Source organism: Dermacentor silvarum, chromosome 1 (genome assembly GCF_013339745.2).
Source record: "Dermacentor silvarum isolate Dsil-2018 chromosome 1, BIME_Dsil_1.4, whole genome shotgun sequence".
Taxonomy (NCBI): domain Eukaryota; kingdom Metazoa; phylum Arthropoda; class Arachnida; order Ixodida; family Ixodidae; genus Dermacentor; species Dermacentor silvarum.
The window spans coordinates 235,244,626-235,264,202 of NC_051154.1; the positions used below are offsets into that span (position 1 = coordinate 235,244,626).

The 19,577-nt window shown below is 42.1% G+C and overlaps 2 protein-coding genes across 3 annotated transcripts in view; one reads left to right on the top strand and one right to left on the bottom strand.

Annotated features, from left to right (window-relative positions):
* Window positions 1-4,090: 4,090 nt before the first annotated feature.
* LOC119436945 (uncharacterized) lies at window positions 4,091-18,146 on the bottom strand. Of its 2 annotated transcripts, XR_007464792.1 has the most exons (7): window positions 17,972-18,146; window positions 17,361-17,421; window positions 17,192-17,263; window positions 15,762-15,898; window positions 15,562-15,667; window positions 7,523-12,554; window positions 4,091-7,102 (listed from the first exon to the last, which is right to left on the bottom strand). XR_007464792.1 is itself a non-coding variant. In XM_037703991.2 (6 exons), exons 1-6 carry the CDS (start codon window positions 18,057-18,059, stop codon window positions 12,464-12,466), a joined length of 555 nt encoding a protein of 184 aa, XP_037559919.1. In that variant the 5' UTR covers window positions 18,060-18,146; the 3' UTR covers window positions 4,091-12,463. The 2 variants fall into 2 exon arrangements, 1 of the variants encoding a protein (XP_037559919.1); XM_037703991.2 differs by having other exon boundaries at window positions 4,091-12,554.
* Window positions 18,147-18,600: 454 nt separating this feature from the next.
* The window catches only part of LOC119436944 (splicing factor 1-like), a 66,942-nt gene continuing 65,965 nt past the window's right edge, over window positions 18,601-19,577 (top strand). Inside the window, exon 1 of the mRNA XM_037703989.2 lies at window positions 18,601-19,314. Within this exon, the coding sequence (XP_037559917.1) occupies window positions 18,756-19,314 (559 nt within the window). The 5' untranslated portion in view covers window positions 18,601-18,755. The remainder of the gene's footprint in view (window positions 19,315-19,577) is intronic.

Genomic DNA, 19,577 nt, shown 5'->3' on the forward strand with positions numbered 1-19,577 from the left:
ATCATAATGTGGACACACGTGGCCAGGAATCAAACCTGTGGCCTTCAGCTCAGCAGCACCACGCTGTAGCAACTGAGCTGCCACGGTAGGTACAAATTTACACAGAAACCACAACTGTAATTTGGTACTCAATCTTTGGAGCCATCCAAGGTGTGACTGTCACTTGCATGTTGCTATCACTATCCTCCTGTTCACTGTTATAACGGTTTCATTAAGTTTCCAGATGAATATCAGACCAGCCTTATTGAATTCTACAGCTACAGTTGCAATGGTGTACATGCCGAGAAGCTAATGGCACTGACAACCGATTTTTACAGTGCCTAATTTTTAGTGCAATGGAAAGCTCACTGTGTCTGGAGTGCTTAGTCCTGAACTGGTCAAGTGAAAAACACTGTAGAAAATATGACTTTTTCAATTTGTCATCATGTTTGTGTAGTTCTACTCTGCAAACAGTGATTAAGTGAGCTAGCAGTGAAGCAAAAAAACAAGTGTAGCCCTAGTCATAAGAAATTAATCTTTTCTTTATCAAGGTGTTTGTCATATGGCTCATGCTTTCAGAACTGCTGAATTATTTCTACTGACTTTTATGCTTCAATATCCAAACCAAGTCTGAAACATCTTAGTTTCACATGTGACTACATATCTCACTTTTCAGCAGCGTTCATACTCTGTTACAGTGCGAGTCGATAGAATTTTCTAGCTCGCAGAACACTAGGAGCCTAGCAAACTTGCACAAATACAAAGCACCCTTATGTGGGCTGTCACTGTCCCACTCATTTACGCAAAGGCAGTACTACTTTTCAATGGAATCATGTTTGCAGCAAAATTTGCATAGAAATGAGCACAAATTTGAATAATATATAATGAATGCCTTCTTAAACAGAAAACATGGTGCATTAATAACAGACACATATGTGTACTGATTTATCATGTTGGGAGGGCTTCAATGTCAGTACCCATGTTGCACAGTGATGTGTTGCTTCATCTAAGTTTACGTCACCTTGTGTACCAATTAAAATTGATAACGCCTTGTCGGACTGCTAATATCATGCTTGCTTGCCACTGTCAAGCACAATCTCTTTGACCGTCATCTCATTACACATTTTGGTGTCTGTTATTAATAAGTAAAAAAAAAAAAAAAAAAAAAAAAAAAAAAAAGGCCATAGCCTATCCTGCTGTAAACTCGCATGATGAAAATATAGGAAACAAGAATAAGCTACATACACTGGGAAATATATATGCCAAGATAGTATGCTTAAAAAAAAAAAAAAAACAATGCTAAGTGAAGGAGCTCAAGGCAGTGCTTATCAAAACGGAAAACATGCTGAATGTATCCAGCAGTAAAATATGCTGCACCTATTATAAGGTAATATTCCCATCTGCTGTTTTAGGCTGCATCTCGAAAGAAGACGTACAAGTACAAGACAAAGAAAAGGCCATCTAGTATACTTTCAGTTGTGTTACCATCAGTCATAGAAAAAAAAAAAAAAATGTGTTCAAGACTTTCTTTCAACCTTACAAGCAACAAAAAAGATGACTCCTCATTGTTCCAGAACTTTGCAATGCAAATTGTTTTCATACCAGACAGCCTCCACACCGATTCTGTAACATGCTCACTTATAGCAACACCACAAAGCATTCCTATAAATGTGACAATCACAGCATATTGTAATTAAGGAAAAAATGAAACCAATACAATGAATTTCATCATGAAACTGTTCACTACCGGAGATCTCTGCAAGTCGACTTGCTATCAGAACAATTAATACAGGAGCCAGAGGATGAACATGAGCACTTAATTTTTGAAATTAATGCACAGGCAATAACAGCCAGAAATTGCTAATTAATGTCTGCTTTAGTAGTGCTGACTGAATAATTTGTCAGGTTCCCCAGTCTACCTAGATATTCAGTGCCACTGCCAACAATCATAATAGACAGACAGTAGCTTCACAAGTTTGTAGAAAGTGATCTGAGTCTGCTTAAAAGACAGCAAGAAATAAAACATGGACAAGTGAACCACATAAAAAAAAAAAAAAATGTGGTCCCTCTGGAGGCACTAATGAAGTGAATGAGATGGCAAAAAAGGGAAAAAAGCACATGTGCCATTAAAACTGTGACAGTAATGTTCCAATTGTTTGCCAACTCCTAGGAAGTAAAGATGACCAAGCAATAAACCGATTTCACCATGTTGAGAGTGCATGCGCAGTGACCCTGCTGGCGCCATGATGACGGTAGTCCTCACCACTATCCCAATGTACTTGGGTTCAAGGCAACCTTAAGAAAATGCTGAGGTAGATGCCACCGTGGACTTTTTCAGTGAATTTTAGGGGGAAGTTAGGGAGTGAATCTCTTCAACCTCACTTCTATTGTAGAATGTCTTTATTCTTACCTCGCTGCTTTTTATCTCGAGGGCTAAGCAGATTTGTTCATGGTACAAACATGTTTCTTACCATAATTGCCCTTCAGCCTGCTAAGGACTACAACTACTGCTACTACCAGCATGTCTTGTGTCAGCGGTGGCTCAGTGAAACTTGTGAAATTGGTCTATTTCATCTCTATAATGGCCAGCCTTGTCTCTATTGCATTTAAAGGGGCCATGATACAGTTGTTCAAACATTCTCAGTTTATCATTGTAACTGAGAATGGAGGTGCTGATATGGTTACACACACACGCGCGCACCCAGATAGATGGAGAGAGAGATAGAAAGAGGGGCTCTCAACGCACATTTTAACCTGAAATTTCAATCTAGAATTGCTGCCTCTATTCATCCTCACTGACAGCAGGCACATGCAAAAATGAAACCACACATATACCACACACTATGACTGTACAAATTTCATTTTGTCACCTGTCAGTGTTGCCACACTGCTGTACAATTAAACTGATATAAATTATAGCATACATTTTTTAGTGCAGCGAGCACGTCCACATTCTACCAGCTTACTGTGGGATGTGTACAGTTTGACATGCAATGCATAATTCAAGCTAGAAAATTTGGTGTCCAGTATGAAATGGAGCATAGTGAATTATGCCCCATTCACCCATCATCAAAGGCACATCTGATTTTGAGAAAACTAACATGTGGCTTTCGAAATGTCAAGGGTACCTTCCATGCCATACAACTGAATGCTTAAGGAATTTTGTTCCCCTTTCCATATCTCTCCACATAATGTCGAAGTGTAATGATTTAACACACACCATATTACACCAGTGACTGCTCTGAAAAAACTGCACAAACATGTGAAACAGCTGATCTTGCATAACAACCACACCCCTACTTTGAGCAGAAATCCATTAATACACTACAGCATTTTTAGATTTTATCACCATATGAGTCGCAACCATAACATTACCAGATAAAAAGAGCCAACTTCCTGAGAAGAAAGCAACAAACCTCGTTTAGCCTTGTGGAGCCGAAAACAGCTGCACTGTGCATGTTACATATGTGTGCACACTTTTGGCTTCAGCCCATATGAGTATGCAGTAGTTTCAATTTGTGAACACAAGAACACCAACTTTAATGCAGACATCTTCATGTGAACAAAAGTTCTTATCCTTGTGATAGCAGCACCCCACACTTTGTGAATAATATGAACCGAAAAGTGTAGCTATCGCACGAGTCTGTGTACTACATGGCATGGTGGCTGGTAATCAATCATAACCAGCGAGTGCCACACTCATATACCAAACTGAGGAAAGGTTTTCTACCATGATTCACAAAACACTGTTAGCTGAAAATGTTCCCAGAGCCAAATATTATACATATGCTTCTTGCATGCCATAGCTTCTGGTAGCTACGGTTAGCTGATGTTACCAAGGCTGGCAGTGGCGCACCGACGGGGGGGGATTCGGGGGTTGTAACCCCCCCCTGAGGCCGACTTAACCCCACCTTTTGTTTAACCCCTTTTCTTTGCTTACGCATTTGAGTACTGCAACTAAGATGTAAGACGCGCAATCGTCTGCACACTCGCAAAAAGCGCATTTTTTTTACAATTTCCCGTGAAGAAATCGAAATTAGTGCTGTTTAGATGGTATTGGCAAACTGTCAACCCCCCCCTGGCAGACATCCTGGGTGCGCTACTGAAGGCTGGTATAGCGAGTCTGAAATGGCCCTCAAAAGCAGACCCTTGAAATCTGTAAAAAAATGTTACCATGGCTCTGCAATATTAGCGCTGTGATCATAATTAAGATTCTAAGTGATCTACCAATTAATATCCATGTCCTAAAAATGCAGCTGGGCTAAGAAGTGGCGCAGTTGGATGGTTTCTGGTCTAAGTTTGGTTACCTGGGGTAAAATTTTACTGTGCACAAGTCTCAGTAAATGGGCGTTTTTTTCCCCCATCAAAATGCTGCTGCCACAGCTGCATTTCGAACCAGCAACTTGGTGCTTAGCAGCAAAAAGCACCAGCTCCTGAGCCAGCAGTGCAGATTTAGAAGGCATGACACAATTCATGCACGTAAACACTGCCTGCCGAAATGCCTAGCACCATTTGCACAAAACCCTGCACAAGTTATGGAAGATTTGGAGGTAATGTGTCATAGTAGTAAAGTATAAGTACTACCAAATGTCAAAGAAGCACTATGAAAAAGACCTCTGGCTCAGCTTTGCAGGAATATTTCTCTTCCCGTATCTAGTGCACTTGAATAGCTAAACTGCATACCATGATGCTATAAGAGATAACACATGCAGAAGGCCATAAGTACAGCCTTTATCAAAAGTATAAGCCACCTGTGAGGATGCCACTGAAATATTACTACAGTGGTGTATTTCGGAATCAGGGACGAGAGAAGCAGCACGGATGACTGGCCATTGCACCAAATATGGCAGACATAGGGGGATATCATTTTCTAGGGGTGTGCAAATATTCAGAAATTTCAAATAACAAATCGAATGGTGTCCTATTTGACATGGTCCTCTAATTGAATAGCAGTCGCGATTTGAAAATGCAGACATTTTTCGAATAGCTCACATTGCGAGGAGAGTCCAATGAAACAACAGAAGTGATAGTGCAATTAATTTCATCTTGCATGAAGAATGAGGAGTTATGTAGAGCATGCTGCATCACTCAGGGAGCTAACTTTTCCAGGTAAGCTGTGATCATTTGCATTTATATTTTGCTCAGACGTATGGAGCTGTGGGTATTGTTTGGTACTAATTATTGCAGCTGCATCTTTGTGTTTGAATTAAATACGAATACAGGGGATTGCAACATTATCTAATGTGACAGCGGCATTACCGTATTTTTCTGTGTATAACCCACGCCCTCGTATAACCAGCACCCTCAATTACAATACCCAGAAAGAAAAAAATAATCCACACGTGTGAGCCACACAATTAACTGCACAACCACGCTCAAATATTTATGAAGCAGTCTTGCCAATGCATGACCCTTCCATGTCGTATTTTCAGGCAGTGGCTTTGTTCCCTACCTCTTTGGCTATGCCGATAATCTTCTGCTATGCTTTAAAGGACTGCCGTCAAGCGCAGCACTATTCACCAACTACTAACTCAGCGAAAATGCGAAATGGCAGTCCGAAAAGAGAAGGAAAATGGGTGACCATGAAAGAGGGGAGAGGAAGCTTCAACATGCCACTGGGGGGTTCCCTACAAGAGATAATGAAACTTTTGATAGTGGAGAATGTTGCCTTAAGGTGTGGCTTCACGTCAGCCCAGCGCGAGCTGCTGTGAAGTCACACCTCAAGGTGAAATTTGCGTATGATTTGCACCGACTTACTGTTAATTTTTTTGAATTTTTGGTGTTGGTTATATGTGTAAAAATACGATATCTTCCATAAACATTGCAACTAAAAAACATTGTGCTTTTTTCATTTTGCAGTCAATGCATACTTCTGATGAAGTTTTGAAGGTATACATGAATGCTAACGGGCTCGCAAGGCTATCTTTTCAAACTTCATTAGGGCATTGCATGAGCATGTATGCTGCTATCAGTCCCGAGTATACGTATACGAACAAACTCATTGTTTTTAACGCTACATTTGTGCTTTTGGTACAGGGTACGTGCTTCATAATGTGCAGTGTAATGGCAGATAGGATGTGAACATTGTTCTATCCTAATGGTGAAAAGGCTGTTCATTATTCTAAAGCTATTCGAAAAGTATTTGATATTCGATTTGTTTCCATTATTGTGTATAGAAAAATGTTTCTGTGGCGACAGTGCCCAGAAAGGAGAGGTGTTGTACGACAGGGGACATGTATCCCATCAGACACAGAGCGTGAAGTAGAGCTAATTGTAATACCGTATTTTATGTTTGCTGCAATTTGGCCAGCACTGACCTTCTTGTGTAATTTAGTTACTCCAGTGAGCTTGCTGTACTCATGCAAAAAGGATAGTGCCTGAAAAAGCGTACCTAAACAGAAGCTGTGCCTTTGTTTCCGATGTAACCTGCTAGAGTACAAAATCTCCAAGCAAGCAAATAAGGGACACCTTTCAAGCCATAGGTAACATGAGCTGCACGAACCTGCGCCACCATTATTGCTAGGATCAGGAACTTGGCACAATGTATAAGAAAACAAGAATGGGAACTGAAATAGTGTGTTAAGAATACAGTCCCAGGCTAAAAAATGGCATGTGCAAGAGCACTGGATATAGTGTTCTGGGCCACAATACCCAACAAGGAAAGCCGGCCATGAAGAGAGGCAACACAAAAAGATACTTTCGGAACAGGGCAGTAAGCACGGTCATTTCCTTGCAAGCATCCGAGGTTTTGCTGATGCTGAGCAATGCATGTTACTGTAAGCACGATTCACAGTGTTCTCTTATTCACTTGTGAGAGCCACTTTCTGCTGTATATTGCCACTTCAGCGGCCATTTGTATTGTATATTGTATTGTAATTATTGTAATATCATATTTTTGTTGTTTATTCATGCCTGTCTCTTTTGTTGTCTTCTGTACCCACCCTGCTATGATCTTAAAGGGGCCCTGAAACATTCTTCTTTGAAGACGAGAAATGCATTTAAGGTTAAGCTAGACTATTTCAAAAATACTTTGCAGTAAAAGTATTTTAATGCATTCTGCAGAAGGGAAGTTATTGGCAAACAAAGATCACCTTTGATCCTCTTCGTGATGCTCCCGCTCTTTCTTCAGTAAATTAGAATGCAAAGGTTACGGCGGAGCGGGGCATGCCCACAACTCTCCGCCTATTGAATGTCACCATGGGGCGCAGTTCAAATTTGATTTTGGATGTTAATGTAGACGCACAATTTCCAATTTTGGCACCTACGATGCGCCAAACACGGTTGTCTTCAGCTACCACATTTGTACTACAGTTATCTACAACTACCGCATAGATACCGCGGCACCTTGCGGCGGCTGCGGTATCTACGCTACATAGCAGATGCAGCTACATGCAACTGCAGTGCATATGCACAGCGTTTGCTTTGTGCATGACAGGACTGGAGTGCGCGCTCACGCTCATGTGCTCCAGTCTGGCTGAGCTACACGGTGCCGACCAACTTTGTCCTGCACCAGATTGATCGACGGATAGTAGCCAAATCCAACTTGTGCATTTTGAAGCGCTTTCAATAGCTGAATACGAAGCATTGCTGCCAAGGCGTCAAGCCAGGAGCGGCAGGAGTAAGCGCATGCTAGCTAGTGTACATGTGGTCAGACATTAAGTTTTGCATGGTGCAAGGCTAGTTGAGGGCTCAAAACTTATCGAAATTAGACCTCATGGCTACAACACCGATAAGCAAGGTGGCCAAAGTTTAATTTCTACGCAGGCAGCTGCGCGTGAGCAGACGATAGTCAGCTTCTTCTAGAAGTATGCAATTTTTATCGAAATCTGAAAGATTTTCGCTTACTTCAGCCTGTTAATTAAACTGCGTCAATAAATATACAGAGTAACAGTGGGAAGAAGCAGACTCATCCACACACCCTTTTTTGATTGACGTCAGCAGCAGCCATGTATAGGAACCTTGCATATGAGGACATGTGCAAGCCCCCAGCAGCTTCGAAGCGGGCGAGAAGAAGGCGTCATTTGAAAAGATAGTGCTTGAGAAATATGACTTTGCACTTTGCCTGTGAGCTCCACACACCGCGCACGACTGCAAAATTTGACTGAGATTTTCACAGCAGCGTATACTATCCGTGGACTGCGTTTTTTTCACCAAGCCCGAGAGGTGGTTCAGGACCCCTTTAAGAAAGATTTCAGTATCAATAATATTAATAAAAACAATGACCAACCCCAGTTATTTCGTATAGAAGTAAACAGGCAATTGTAAAATTACCCTAGTCGACTTCCGTTAATTCGACCCTGATGGGACCGATGAAATTAATCTAATTACCTGACGGGCCGAATTAACAACATGAAGAAAAATATGCATAAACACACCACTGATTCATTTGGCAGTATTTGCCCTAATCTAACAAGCCACCGAATCAAATGCACCCCCACTTTCTATGTGTCCGAAGTAGAAAATTGATGTATAAATGACATTAAAGCTCCTAAACAAATCAGAAATCTAACATGCATCCAATATTTTAGCAAAAAAAATGGTGAAGGGTCTAATATGTGTTGCACACTGGTGGTAGGTTTCCTTAAGTCCGCTTCGCCGCAATACATCCGTGGTATGCGGTAACGCATGTGTACGCCGTGGAGGTGGTTTTGGTTTCGTGTCAGATTGAGCTGTACCAGGCAATTTCCAAAACAACTTTCTCAGAAAAAGAAAAAAAAAAATCCGTATTAGACTCGGGCAAATACCATAATCAGATATTATGAGCTACAGTTATTGCTTGAAAAATCCTCCTAGGGTAGGCCGAAAATAGGTGTTTTCAACGGGAGGTGATGGTGTTCAACAAGTTCAACGACTCCTAACCTCCGCCGAGACAGACTATGCCACTAAAGGGGTCGCTACTGAGGTCCCCATAGAGGTCAGGTGGGTGCGTGCGGACTGGTGAAGTTCGAGTTATTCGGTAAAGGCCGATTTTAGGATCGAAACAACGAAAGTTTGGGCCCATAGAAATGCGTGGGCACCAGCCAGAACCTCCTGTCAGGATCGAATTAACCAGAGTCGAATTAGCGGCAGTCTACTGTATAAGCAACCCTCTAAACAAAAACGACGATTTCTCAATTCATAGACTTCATGACCACGTGATATGATTATTACAGCAAAATTGAGTCATATATGCGAATGTAATATGAAACATCAAAACATACATGCAAATGCTGCAAGGAGCATTGGCTGTGTCAGCAAATGGGTGAAAGGTCAACTCCCACCACTTTTCATGCGCGCCTGAATATTCTAGTTCACACGCGCTCGCATTCGTGAATGGGACTTTTTGTCCCATTCATGAGTCAGGGCATTGCCATCACCTACAGCTTCAAAGCACACACTCAAGCGTGAAACAAATATACACGCAATTAAAATACAGCATCAGCATGTACAAAGTGTCCCTGGCATCTCCTGTCTCTTATTCGTGTATAGGTGGCGTGGTGGACCCAAAATTCATGGTGTATAGATGTCACTGTGTGTAACTAGGGCTGTTGATTTGCCAGCTAGATAGACTTCTGTTGGAATAACAAAAATACAGAGCTCTGGAGAGTGAGGACAAATATTCTACTTATTTTCCAGAGCTCTGTAACACTACGAAAGCAACAGAAGCTCAATGACACCACCTAGAGTGGACTCTGAACACACAGCTTGGCTTGCACAAGGAAAATAGTATACTACTAGTGCCAGAAGTTAAGAAAACAAGAACGAGGTGAAAAAAAAAAATAAAAAAATAAAAAGAACTCAAGTACTGTTTAGCCTGGGCACATAACTTTTGGCGCTGTGATCAGCACATCGTGCATGACCCACATACAGGTAAACCCTGGTTATAACGAACCTCCATACAACAAATTCCTGGATATAACGAAGTTTTTCTATTCCCCGCCGTTACTCCATAGAAGCACATGTATTTGAGACCTCTAAGTAACGAAGTGGCAGCGGGACACCCCTTCGAAATAACGAATTTTCCCCTCCGACAACCTAGAGATTTCGCCCCAAATTTTGTCATTTTTGTGCGAGCAGCAACCGGAAGAACTTTCTCCGCCACGACGGAATGCGAAGCAGCGGCGTCGCGCTTGGCGCGCTCGAATTCACAGCGACTTCCTGATTCAAACCTGATCCCGCCGCTTGCTGCAGCTGGCCTAGCCCGCCTAGCCAGCACTCTCCTTTTCCAGTCTACCAATTTAGTTAAACAGCGAATGTTAACAAGTTTATACGGCCGATAAAGCTACTATGCTTACTTCGTATAGCTGTCTGCTAATTTGCTGTCGCTATCGATGCTTCGCCTTTCGGGCGAAACTTGTGACTTTTTTGTTCATCACAACTTTAGTGTATTGGGAGTAAATCTTGAGCGATAGTTGTATTTCTGTATGAAAGCATGAGGCTCGCGGTACTGTAAGGGATTTTTTTCCCTCTCTTTTGGTCTCGGAAAACGGGTGCGCGTTATAATCGAGTGCGCGTTAGAATCGAGTAAATACGGTAAGCTTTTCTTTTTGGAATTTTCGTTCAGGACGAGACTGCTTTAGAAGCAGCTGTCTGACAGTGGACAATCGCTGTATAAATGAACATTGTTTCTGAAAGTTACAGAGCTAGGCCAACTTACATTTGTGAAAATTAGTACAGATTTTAACAGCTGTTAACCATGATCATAATGTGCCAAGTGCACAACTGAGCATTTCAAATTAGTAACTGAGCACTAGACAACCGTATCCACCTTATCAATGGCTGTACTATTCGAGAAAGTAAAGAGGTGCAAGGAGGCATGCAGTATAAAATAATTTTGATGTTGGAATGCTTGTTTGAACGTGCAAGTGACTTGTACTTTGTGAGATTCAAGACCTGGGCCGGTATAATGTAAAACTATTTCAATCTCTTTTTATTCCAAATTGCCCATTAGCCCTCCCTGATAGGTCAAAACGGCTCAGGCTCTGCGCAAATGGGCTGGACCCAAACCATTGTGACCTATCACGGAGGGCAAATGGCAGATTTGGAATAAAAACGGATTGGAATAGTTTTATGTTATACTGGTCCGATTACACAAAGAGTCACTTGGAGCTGAACTGGCAGAAATCTGACATAGAAAGACCAAAGAAATGTAACAGAGCCCACAGAAATGCAAGCAAACTGAATCAGGGATAGCAACCCCCTCCTTTCATGTTTAGTGTTCTGAAACATTATTCAAATCAACTGATATTCAAAGTTATAGTGCCTAGTTGGCCTGAAGCTTTCTAGAAAAAGAAAACTACCACCACAGAGTAAACAAAAAATAGCTCATGAACCTCTTAATTGGTTTTGAAGATACAGTTTGACTACTACTAAAATTACTAATTGGGTTCATTTCTCATCACAGGCACATTTCAGTCTCCTGGTAGTGCTTGCCAGCTGCCATTAACAAAGAGATAAAATAGTGCAAAGAATGGCATTATTTCAGACTGGCTGGCACAACAAAAAGTTACTTCATGCTAAATAAATAGTCTTTAAGGTGAAAACTAATTTCCCATTAACCATGCTATAACTCAAACACACTATTTTATCTGTATGAATTAAATGACACTCTTCGAGCTCAGTGTTGGCACAGTAGCTATTTCTCTTTTAACTTCCTTCATTTGTAGCTGGTATATAACTCAAGCCCTTGCATGGGTATCCCATTTGCAGCCCCATGATTAACAGCACCACAAGGCTAACAAAACATAATGATATGACATAACAGGTTGCCAAGTCCCTAATACCATAAGAAGATGACTTGATGAGTGAAGTACCTATACCTTAGCACAAATTTTACACCTAGCATCAGTAAAGGCAACAAGTGTAAACTTTATGAAGCTCAATGGCACTTAAAAAAAAAAAAAAGCAACAATGCTATAGGTTGTCAACCCTAAACGCCATTGCAAGGTAATAATGCAAGTGATTGTAAAAAAGAAAACTGCAATATTTTGATATAGATGAGCGAGACAAGGATAAAATGGATGGCAAATTGCAGGCCGAAAAACGGCAACCAGATCAACGAACCCTTGCTTCCATTCTCTGAACAAAATGAGCAAGTGGAAAGACATTGAACATATTAAGTACAAAGAACAGCCACGCCTCCAGCAGCCCACAATACCATAAACCCAGAGCAACACATGACTAAAAAAAAAAAAAAACTAGAAATACCAAAATGGCCAGAAATATCAGTTTGCCAGAATGATATCTAAATGGCTCTGCAACATCTAGATGCCTAAAAAATAGCACAGGTGTAAAGGCTGTAATGAAAAGACCACACACTGCATATAACATCAGATCAACAGCTCAATGAATATGGCAAGGTGCCTCTGTACAACATGGTGGTGGCCAAAAGATCCACTATTACCGACTGCAGAACACTTCCTAGAGCAGTTTTTGCTGCTTGACTATGGCACAAGCTGCTGTTTGTTGTGGCAGATAGGTACCCAGGCAACAGCTTGTCAGATCCTCACACTTCCAAGATGCGATCTTGGTCACCAACAGTGTCAACATCAGGCTCTGGAAGCGTTTCGTCCACTTCTTCTTCGAGTGCGTCAAACCTAGAAAATAATAGCCATCCTCTGCATTACTTATTAAGATATACATACTAGTCTGCCTTAAAATAAGACTGAACAAATGTCCTTGGTCAATATTTTTAATTCTGAGAAAAAAAGAAGTTGGAAGATGTTGACCAAAGGAACGCTATTCAGAACTCAGTTTTTTAATAATAATAATGATACAGTCGACTCCTGTTAATTGGACTTTTTGCTTAATTCAAATGCACTGGAAAGTCCCGGTGAGAAACTATACATTGTTCCAGCCAAGGGGTGCAAAGTGACACAGAGCGCAGTATGAGGTGTGGGGGGTGGCTTAGGTAGATGCCACTTTAGTGGCCGCAGAGCAGTGGGCATTGACACGTTACTACGAATTTGTTCTATTGTATGCTTCCCCATTACGGACTTTGTATTGGCCGCTGTGATCCCATTTGGATGCAAGTTAAGTGCTGGTCCTCACATAGTGCACATTGCCACAGGCTGGGGACGAACGGAGCAAAGCGGGCCCTCCTCCGTAGTACCTAGGTGCAATCCCAATGTTCTTCTCTTGCAACTCACACATGCACACAAGTGTCGGGCAAAGGCGACACAGCTCTCACGTCTGCGCCGTTGCCAAATTGGAAATACGCTCTGCAGTGATAATGACGACTTGCGCTGTGCCTTCAGTGATGTCTCTTTTGAGAATTTTGTCAGTGCCGACGACAGGTTAGGTCTGTGGGCCACTGGCGGACGACGACATGTTAAACTGTATGTAAGTAGCCTGTCAATGATAGCAGCTTACTTCAAACAATAAAAATTATTTGAAACCTGTTGTTTAGCTGTATTTAGGGCAAACCCCAAAATGCGCCTGAACCTCAACAGCAAGATTCAGTAGCTGTCCCCCAAAACAAACTTTGCTTCATGCACTGTTGTGAAGATGGCCTCTTCTATATCAATACTGTGGTTGAACAAAGCCCACAAAGGCTTTGAGGAGGTCCTACAGGAGTAGGGCGTCCTTCCAACTTGAAAGTTGAACCCTCTGAGCAACCAGAGATACCAGGAAAGATTAGAGAAGAATCAAAAGAATCTCTAGAACACAGACAGCTGGAGCTAAATCTTGTCATTGCACTCTAGCAAAGAAAGCCTGGCTGGAGGAAGAAGCTCGCAAGGGCTCTAAAGGCACCACCTATACAGCAGAAAAATTGTGAAGCTTTTACACTTCTGGAAAGACTTGTGAGCATTCTGGCCAAGTTTTATGCATATTGATCGTCTGTAATAGTAATAAGCATGTTTAGAAACTTTCAACTGCGTGTTTCTCTTTTCTCAATCTTACGCTATTTTTACTATACGTGCACAAACATTCTTATGTTTGTGCATGTATAGTATATAGTTTGTGCACAAACATATGATTCAATATTGCCCCAATTTCGCATGCCCATGCACAAGGATGTGTAGAATGCAAGTATCTAGGTTTTATTATAATTTGTAGCAACTTTGATCATGTGCATTTTATGGAATTAATCATGAATGTTCTCGACAAGTATAGTCAAGATTTTGTTTTTCTTTACATCATAAAGCTAACAGAAAATAATCTTTGAACTTACTTGAAATTGCTTATTAGGAGAAATATAGACTATCTTATAACCGTCTCTTAGGCCTGGTATGAAGCCCAACCCTTCACAGGAGGCCCTACTTTTCCCACTTCCAGGGAGCACAGAAAAATATCAGGATATTGAGAAACTAAAATCATATTCGAAAATAGAATAAACTTTATGCTGTGCATAAATTTCATCCAATTAGTTTCATTATTACCGGAAATGGATCTCTGAGGCATATCTGAGATACCACAATCTCAGCACACAGGTGTTTTTTGCATTCTACATCCACTGGAATCACTTTATTCTTTCGTAAAAGGGAGTACAGTGCCACGAGCAGGGTTCATACAGCGCATCTGACATAAAATTCAAGAACCCTTCAAGGATATCAAGGTTGCTGAAGTACAAAATTCAAGGAGGTTGAAACAAACTTCACTCATACATGTAAACTAAAAAATATTCAAATCTCCTTCTTAGTTGCAATTCTTTACAGCTAAGCAGCCACTGAATTGCACACATGCTTCAAGCTCTTCAGGTGGAACTTCAAAGTGAAGTTTCCTATTGTAATGCAGTCAATCGCCTTGTGGCACATTACACACTTCGCTCAATGAGGGTTAGTAGTGTCCGTCTTCACCCAATAATACTTGTCACATTAAAGCCAAATGGCTGAAACTTACTTTCCTCCAAGTATTTCTCAAGCCCAGGTTTCAAAAACGAAGCCATGATGGCTACAATCTAAACCAATTAGCAAAACAACAAAAATAGTGGTACAGCTTGGTCGCTTGATAATGCTTTGTCTAGCCCCACTATGGCATGGCGATTTAAACAAGCCTATAGTCAATAGCTGTGGACTTGCCAGACTGCAATCACTTGTTGAAACTCTCAAAAGAAAATATATAGGATTGTTTCCCGATAGACAGTGTCCACGGCATAGTGCCAATGCGAGGTTTGTTATTTCGAATGTTCAGAAGTCGCCCCCAACGCATGCTTTCAAATAAAATAAGGAGTGCATTTATCGTTACTGAGTTTTAAGGGCCCTTTTAAGAGATCCTTTTAAGGATCTCTTTTCTCTGCACTATCTGCAATTGGTTGTGGGAGGCGTGACTCTCTGAACTGGACTTGGGAAGCCAATTAGCGACCCTCGATCAGGCCCGGTGAGCCGCAATAGCCAGTGGGGCCCTGGAAGAGGGGCTCCACCTGCAGTAACAAAGCACAATCTTTATTTCAATAAAGCTGTTTCTCTCTCTCTCTTTCCAGATTCTTCTTTCTTTCTTTCTGGGGTTTTACGTGCCAAAACCAGTTCTGATTATGAGGTATGCCATAGTTGAGGGCTCCGAATTAATTTTGACCTCCTGGGCTAGATTCAAGGGTTTTAAAGGATTTCAAGAAGCTGTACGAACCCTGCACAAACATTTCAAAGACAAAGCCAGCAGAAGTACCTGTCATACGATGCTTCTTTGTCAGCCAAAAGAGCCTCCTTGACTTCAAGGTGATTCTTGTAGGTAAGGATGAGGTAAAGGACACACAGAACTAGTGTTGTGGCACCTAGAATAATAAAAAAAAAAAAAAAAAGGGAGGAGGGGGGTAGCATGTCACAATATTTGCCTGCGTGCTTTATCAATAAAATATGCAAACTCACCAGCATAACCGCCTAACCAGGAACTGCTGTGGTAAGCAAAGCACAGGATGGACAAGGCCAAGTAAAGGATGCTTTTCCGCCACAGATCTACCCATCGAATTCCCCTCCACAGGCGAAGGCAATAGCCTCTCTCCTCCCTTGAAGTCAAAGAACACTCAACTGTGGTAAATGTGAAAAAAAAAAAAAAAAAAAAAAAAAAGCTACCGAAGAATGAACCTGTATTAGAACTGCAATGCACTATAAGTCTATTCTGTAATGGTTTACAACTGCTGAACATCAGCTTTTTCTTCTGGCAAATGGAATTGATGAGTGCAGCCCACATTAAGTGTCTGCTTGTCTGGCAAACATACATGCATAGAGAAATTATGCTTATTTCTACAGCTTAGTCTGCCTGCTGCTACTACTACTCTATCTACATCTGTTCCTTTGAGTTCATTGCTTAAAAAAAGTTCATATTTAAAAACTCTTTAAGAAGTCATACAACTGTTCTCAATTAAAACCTAAACTGTACCACTACCACTGCTCTATTGTGAATAACAGTGAGGTGCCAAAGTTGTGTCCTCCCAGCAATTAACCAAATAGAAAAGTTCATTTCTTGTGAAGCCATGCCACACTCTTTCACTTATTCTCTGCATTAATATCACTCTACAATGTTCCACCACTATGTGCAACTTTTATGAACATTTCTCTATCATAATGTCCTGTATCTTTGGAACATGCTCCGTAAGTGTATCGCTCGCCTTGGGTGGCCTGCAAAAATTGCCTTCAAACATTTTGTGGTCACACTTAACACCGTTGTTATTGTAAACTTAAGAAGTTCGCAGAACGATGTACTGCCTGGGATACTTCAAATTTTATATCCAAGTGCAAAAAATTTTACTGCATACACAAATCCATACACCATAATCAAAAACAAGACTGCCTATAATGGCCATTTTTCATGATAAGTGATTTACTAGATATAGCTAGATGCCACACTTCAGGATGAGACCTGTGTCCCCGATTGACAGCGGTGACCCACCTACTTAAATACCAATCTTGTGCACAATATGCGGTTCCCAATGACAGTTCTATGATCATACCACATGAGGAAACTGCACTACATAGGGAACTCAGGATGAAATGACAGGGACACTGCATCTCCTTGTTCTGGCATTTTTCAATTTTTCACCATTTCCACATGTCTAACAAACTAGCCTACCAATGTTTACTACTAAGCTAGTATGTCTGCTAGCATGTACTGTGGGGGCTAGTTGGACGTTTATGGTGTATGGTGAAGATGATGCCGCAGCATATTTTATATTTTTTTAATTTCCCTGCTTGTGTTTCAGTGTGCAATTATAAGTTTCCTAAGCTGACCTAATTTTTTTTCTTTTTTTTATGAATACATATTACATGTAGTACATGCAGCAGGTCAAGTACTTACATACCTTATGCAAACCTCGAGGAAAAGGTCCACAGCAAATGCTGTTTCAAAGAGCGTAATAAACACAGCTGACACCCTGAAATGCGAGTTGGCAGATGTCAGTACATGTCTTCACAACATATAATATCGAAGTGTGCGAAATGACACAGCTACAGAGAACAGCTGATACCCACAGTATGTACGGTCCCAAGGAGTCGCCGTGATACGTGATGTCAGCGCCTATACCCCAGTAAACTACAAGTGCACAGAAAAGAACGGCATCAAATTAGATGGGGAACGCGAGCGAGTGAGACACACGGCATGGTGTGGAAAAGGGTTGTTTCTGAGAAAGGCAATTATAGGAACTGGTTTTATTACAGAACAAATACATACCCTGTTCACGCGTGTAAGAACATTATACGAGCATCGATATATGGTAACTGAACAGTGCAATCAGAAAAAAATAATTGTGGCCTGCTGCTTGGCCAATTTTGACTATAAACAGGATATACGTGCTCGGGTTTGCACGCTGCTACGCACACGTGCAGGCAACTTTCAGTGACACTTGCACATGCGTAGCATGAGTGAAGGGCAAAGTAACGTGCAATGACATGCTTCTAAACGTGACCTGCTTAAGCTAACTCGCGTCAATGTTTAACGATGCAAGCAGTAAACAGCGTGCTCGTCCTACGGTGCCCCCAAGTAGCAATCCCTTTTCTCTCTCTTTTTTTTTTTCTTTCCCTTTCGTTGCGCGAAGTTAAGCGTTTACGGTTTTAAATGCCTTGTGAAGAGAAAAACAGCTCACCTATTGCAGAAAAAATGCCCCATACTCGTGTCACAGGTGTAACAAAGTCTAGGGTGCGATATAAACCCTGATTCGGTCGATAGCTCATCCTCGCGACATTTAACCTGAGCACCGGAAACGAAACACGAGCGAAACCAAGAACGACTTCCGCCGTTTTTCTTGGGCTCGCACCATCAACAGCGTATCGCAGGTTAGCGCAGGCAAGAGGCAGGTATTCGGATGGATGGATCAGCGCCGCCTTTAGCGGGAAATTCAAAGCAGTTTCAGTATTTTTTTTTTTTTTAGGTTATCAAAGTAAACACTAAAAGCAACAGGCAGATGTTAAAACATAAAATATTTTTTTGCGTACACCAGGAACAGAATATGTTAATTTTTTGTTTAAAATAAAGGTATTAATTGGAATATGTGGGAGGGGACGAGGGAGCAATTAGAGCAATCTATCTAGCACGCCGGGATTTACCGTTCTCTTCTACTTTGTACTCCTCATATTAATTGATGCCGCACTATTTTTGGATTTTATGGCTTAAAGATGCTGGTATTGTATAACAGTATAAAATGCTTAAGTGCGCGCCTGGCAATGTCGGCTGACTCCATAAGGGTGTCGCTGACGTCTTCGATGTCGTCATAGAACGAGAGGGCCGCCCGGCCAACTTCGTTTTCGACGCCATGTTCTAGTGCGAAGTTGGTAGTGATGTGGTAATGGAAGTCTGAGTAGTTACGCAGGCGGAGCGAATTGTGGAGGATTTGTGACCATCAATCACGCTTTGTTATTGGCGCGTTTGGAATGGCTACTGGCGCGAACACTACACCGTTGGGACGCCTAAGTTCGTTCCCGGCTGCTCGGCCCGCCGTTGGTACCGGGGTGTCTTTGTTGAAGCCTAGCTACATGGCCGGCGCTATGCCGCCAGCCGCAACGCAACCCAATGGCACCACGGGTGCCGTGGGTGCACCTGCGCTACCCGTGGCCCTGCCAGTCTTCCCTGCCCTGCCTACGTCGACGAAGTCTGACAAGGACCATGATGAACGCGAAAAGGATCGCGATCGAGACCGTGATCGTGACCGCGACCGAGACAGCAGGAGAGACCGTGATAAGGAGCGCTCGAGAGACCGTGGTCGAGACCGTGGTCGCGCTCGGAGTCGTGATCGCAGCAGGGATCGGCATCGTGACAGAAGTCGTGGCAAGAGCCGCGACAAGAGTCGCGATAAAAGCCGCGACCGGAGAGATCGAGACCGCGACAGGGACAAAGATCGCGACCGAGACAAGGATCGTGAACGGGACAAGGACCGTGATCGCGACAGGGACAAAGATCGAGACCGGGACAAAGAAAGGGAGCCAGCACTCCGTGAGTTCTATACCGCTTTCTCTTTTTTATTTATAACATTGTTCGCGCTCATCTGCGCGTGCGCGTGATTCTATGTACAGTCAGCGTACGGCACGAGCATCTGTTCCCTTTAGTGCCGATGTGTCTGTGACATTGAGGCGTTCGGAGAAAAGATCGTTTCAAATACTGACGTTTTCGTTGGACATTCTACTTTAAATTTTTTGGTAAGTTGGGTCTCGAAGAAACGTTCACAGATCTGGTCGGTAAATGTGAGCCCGTTACAG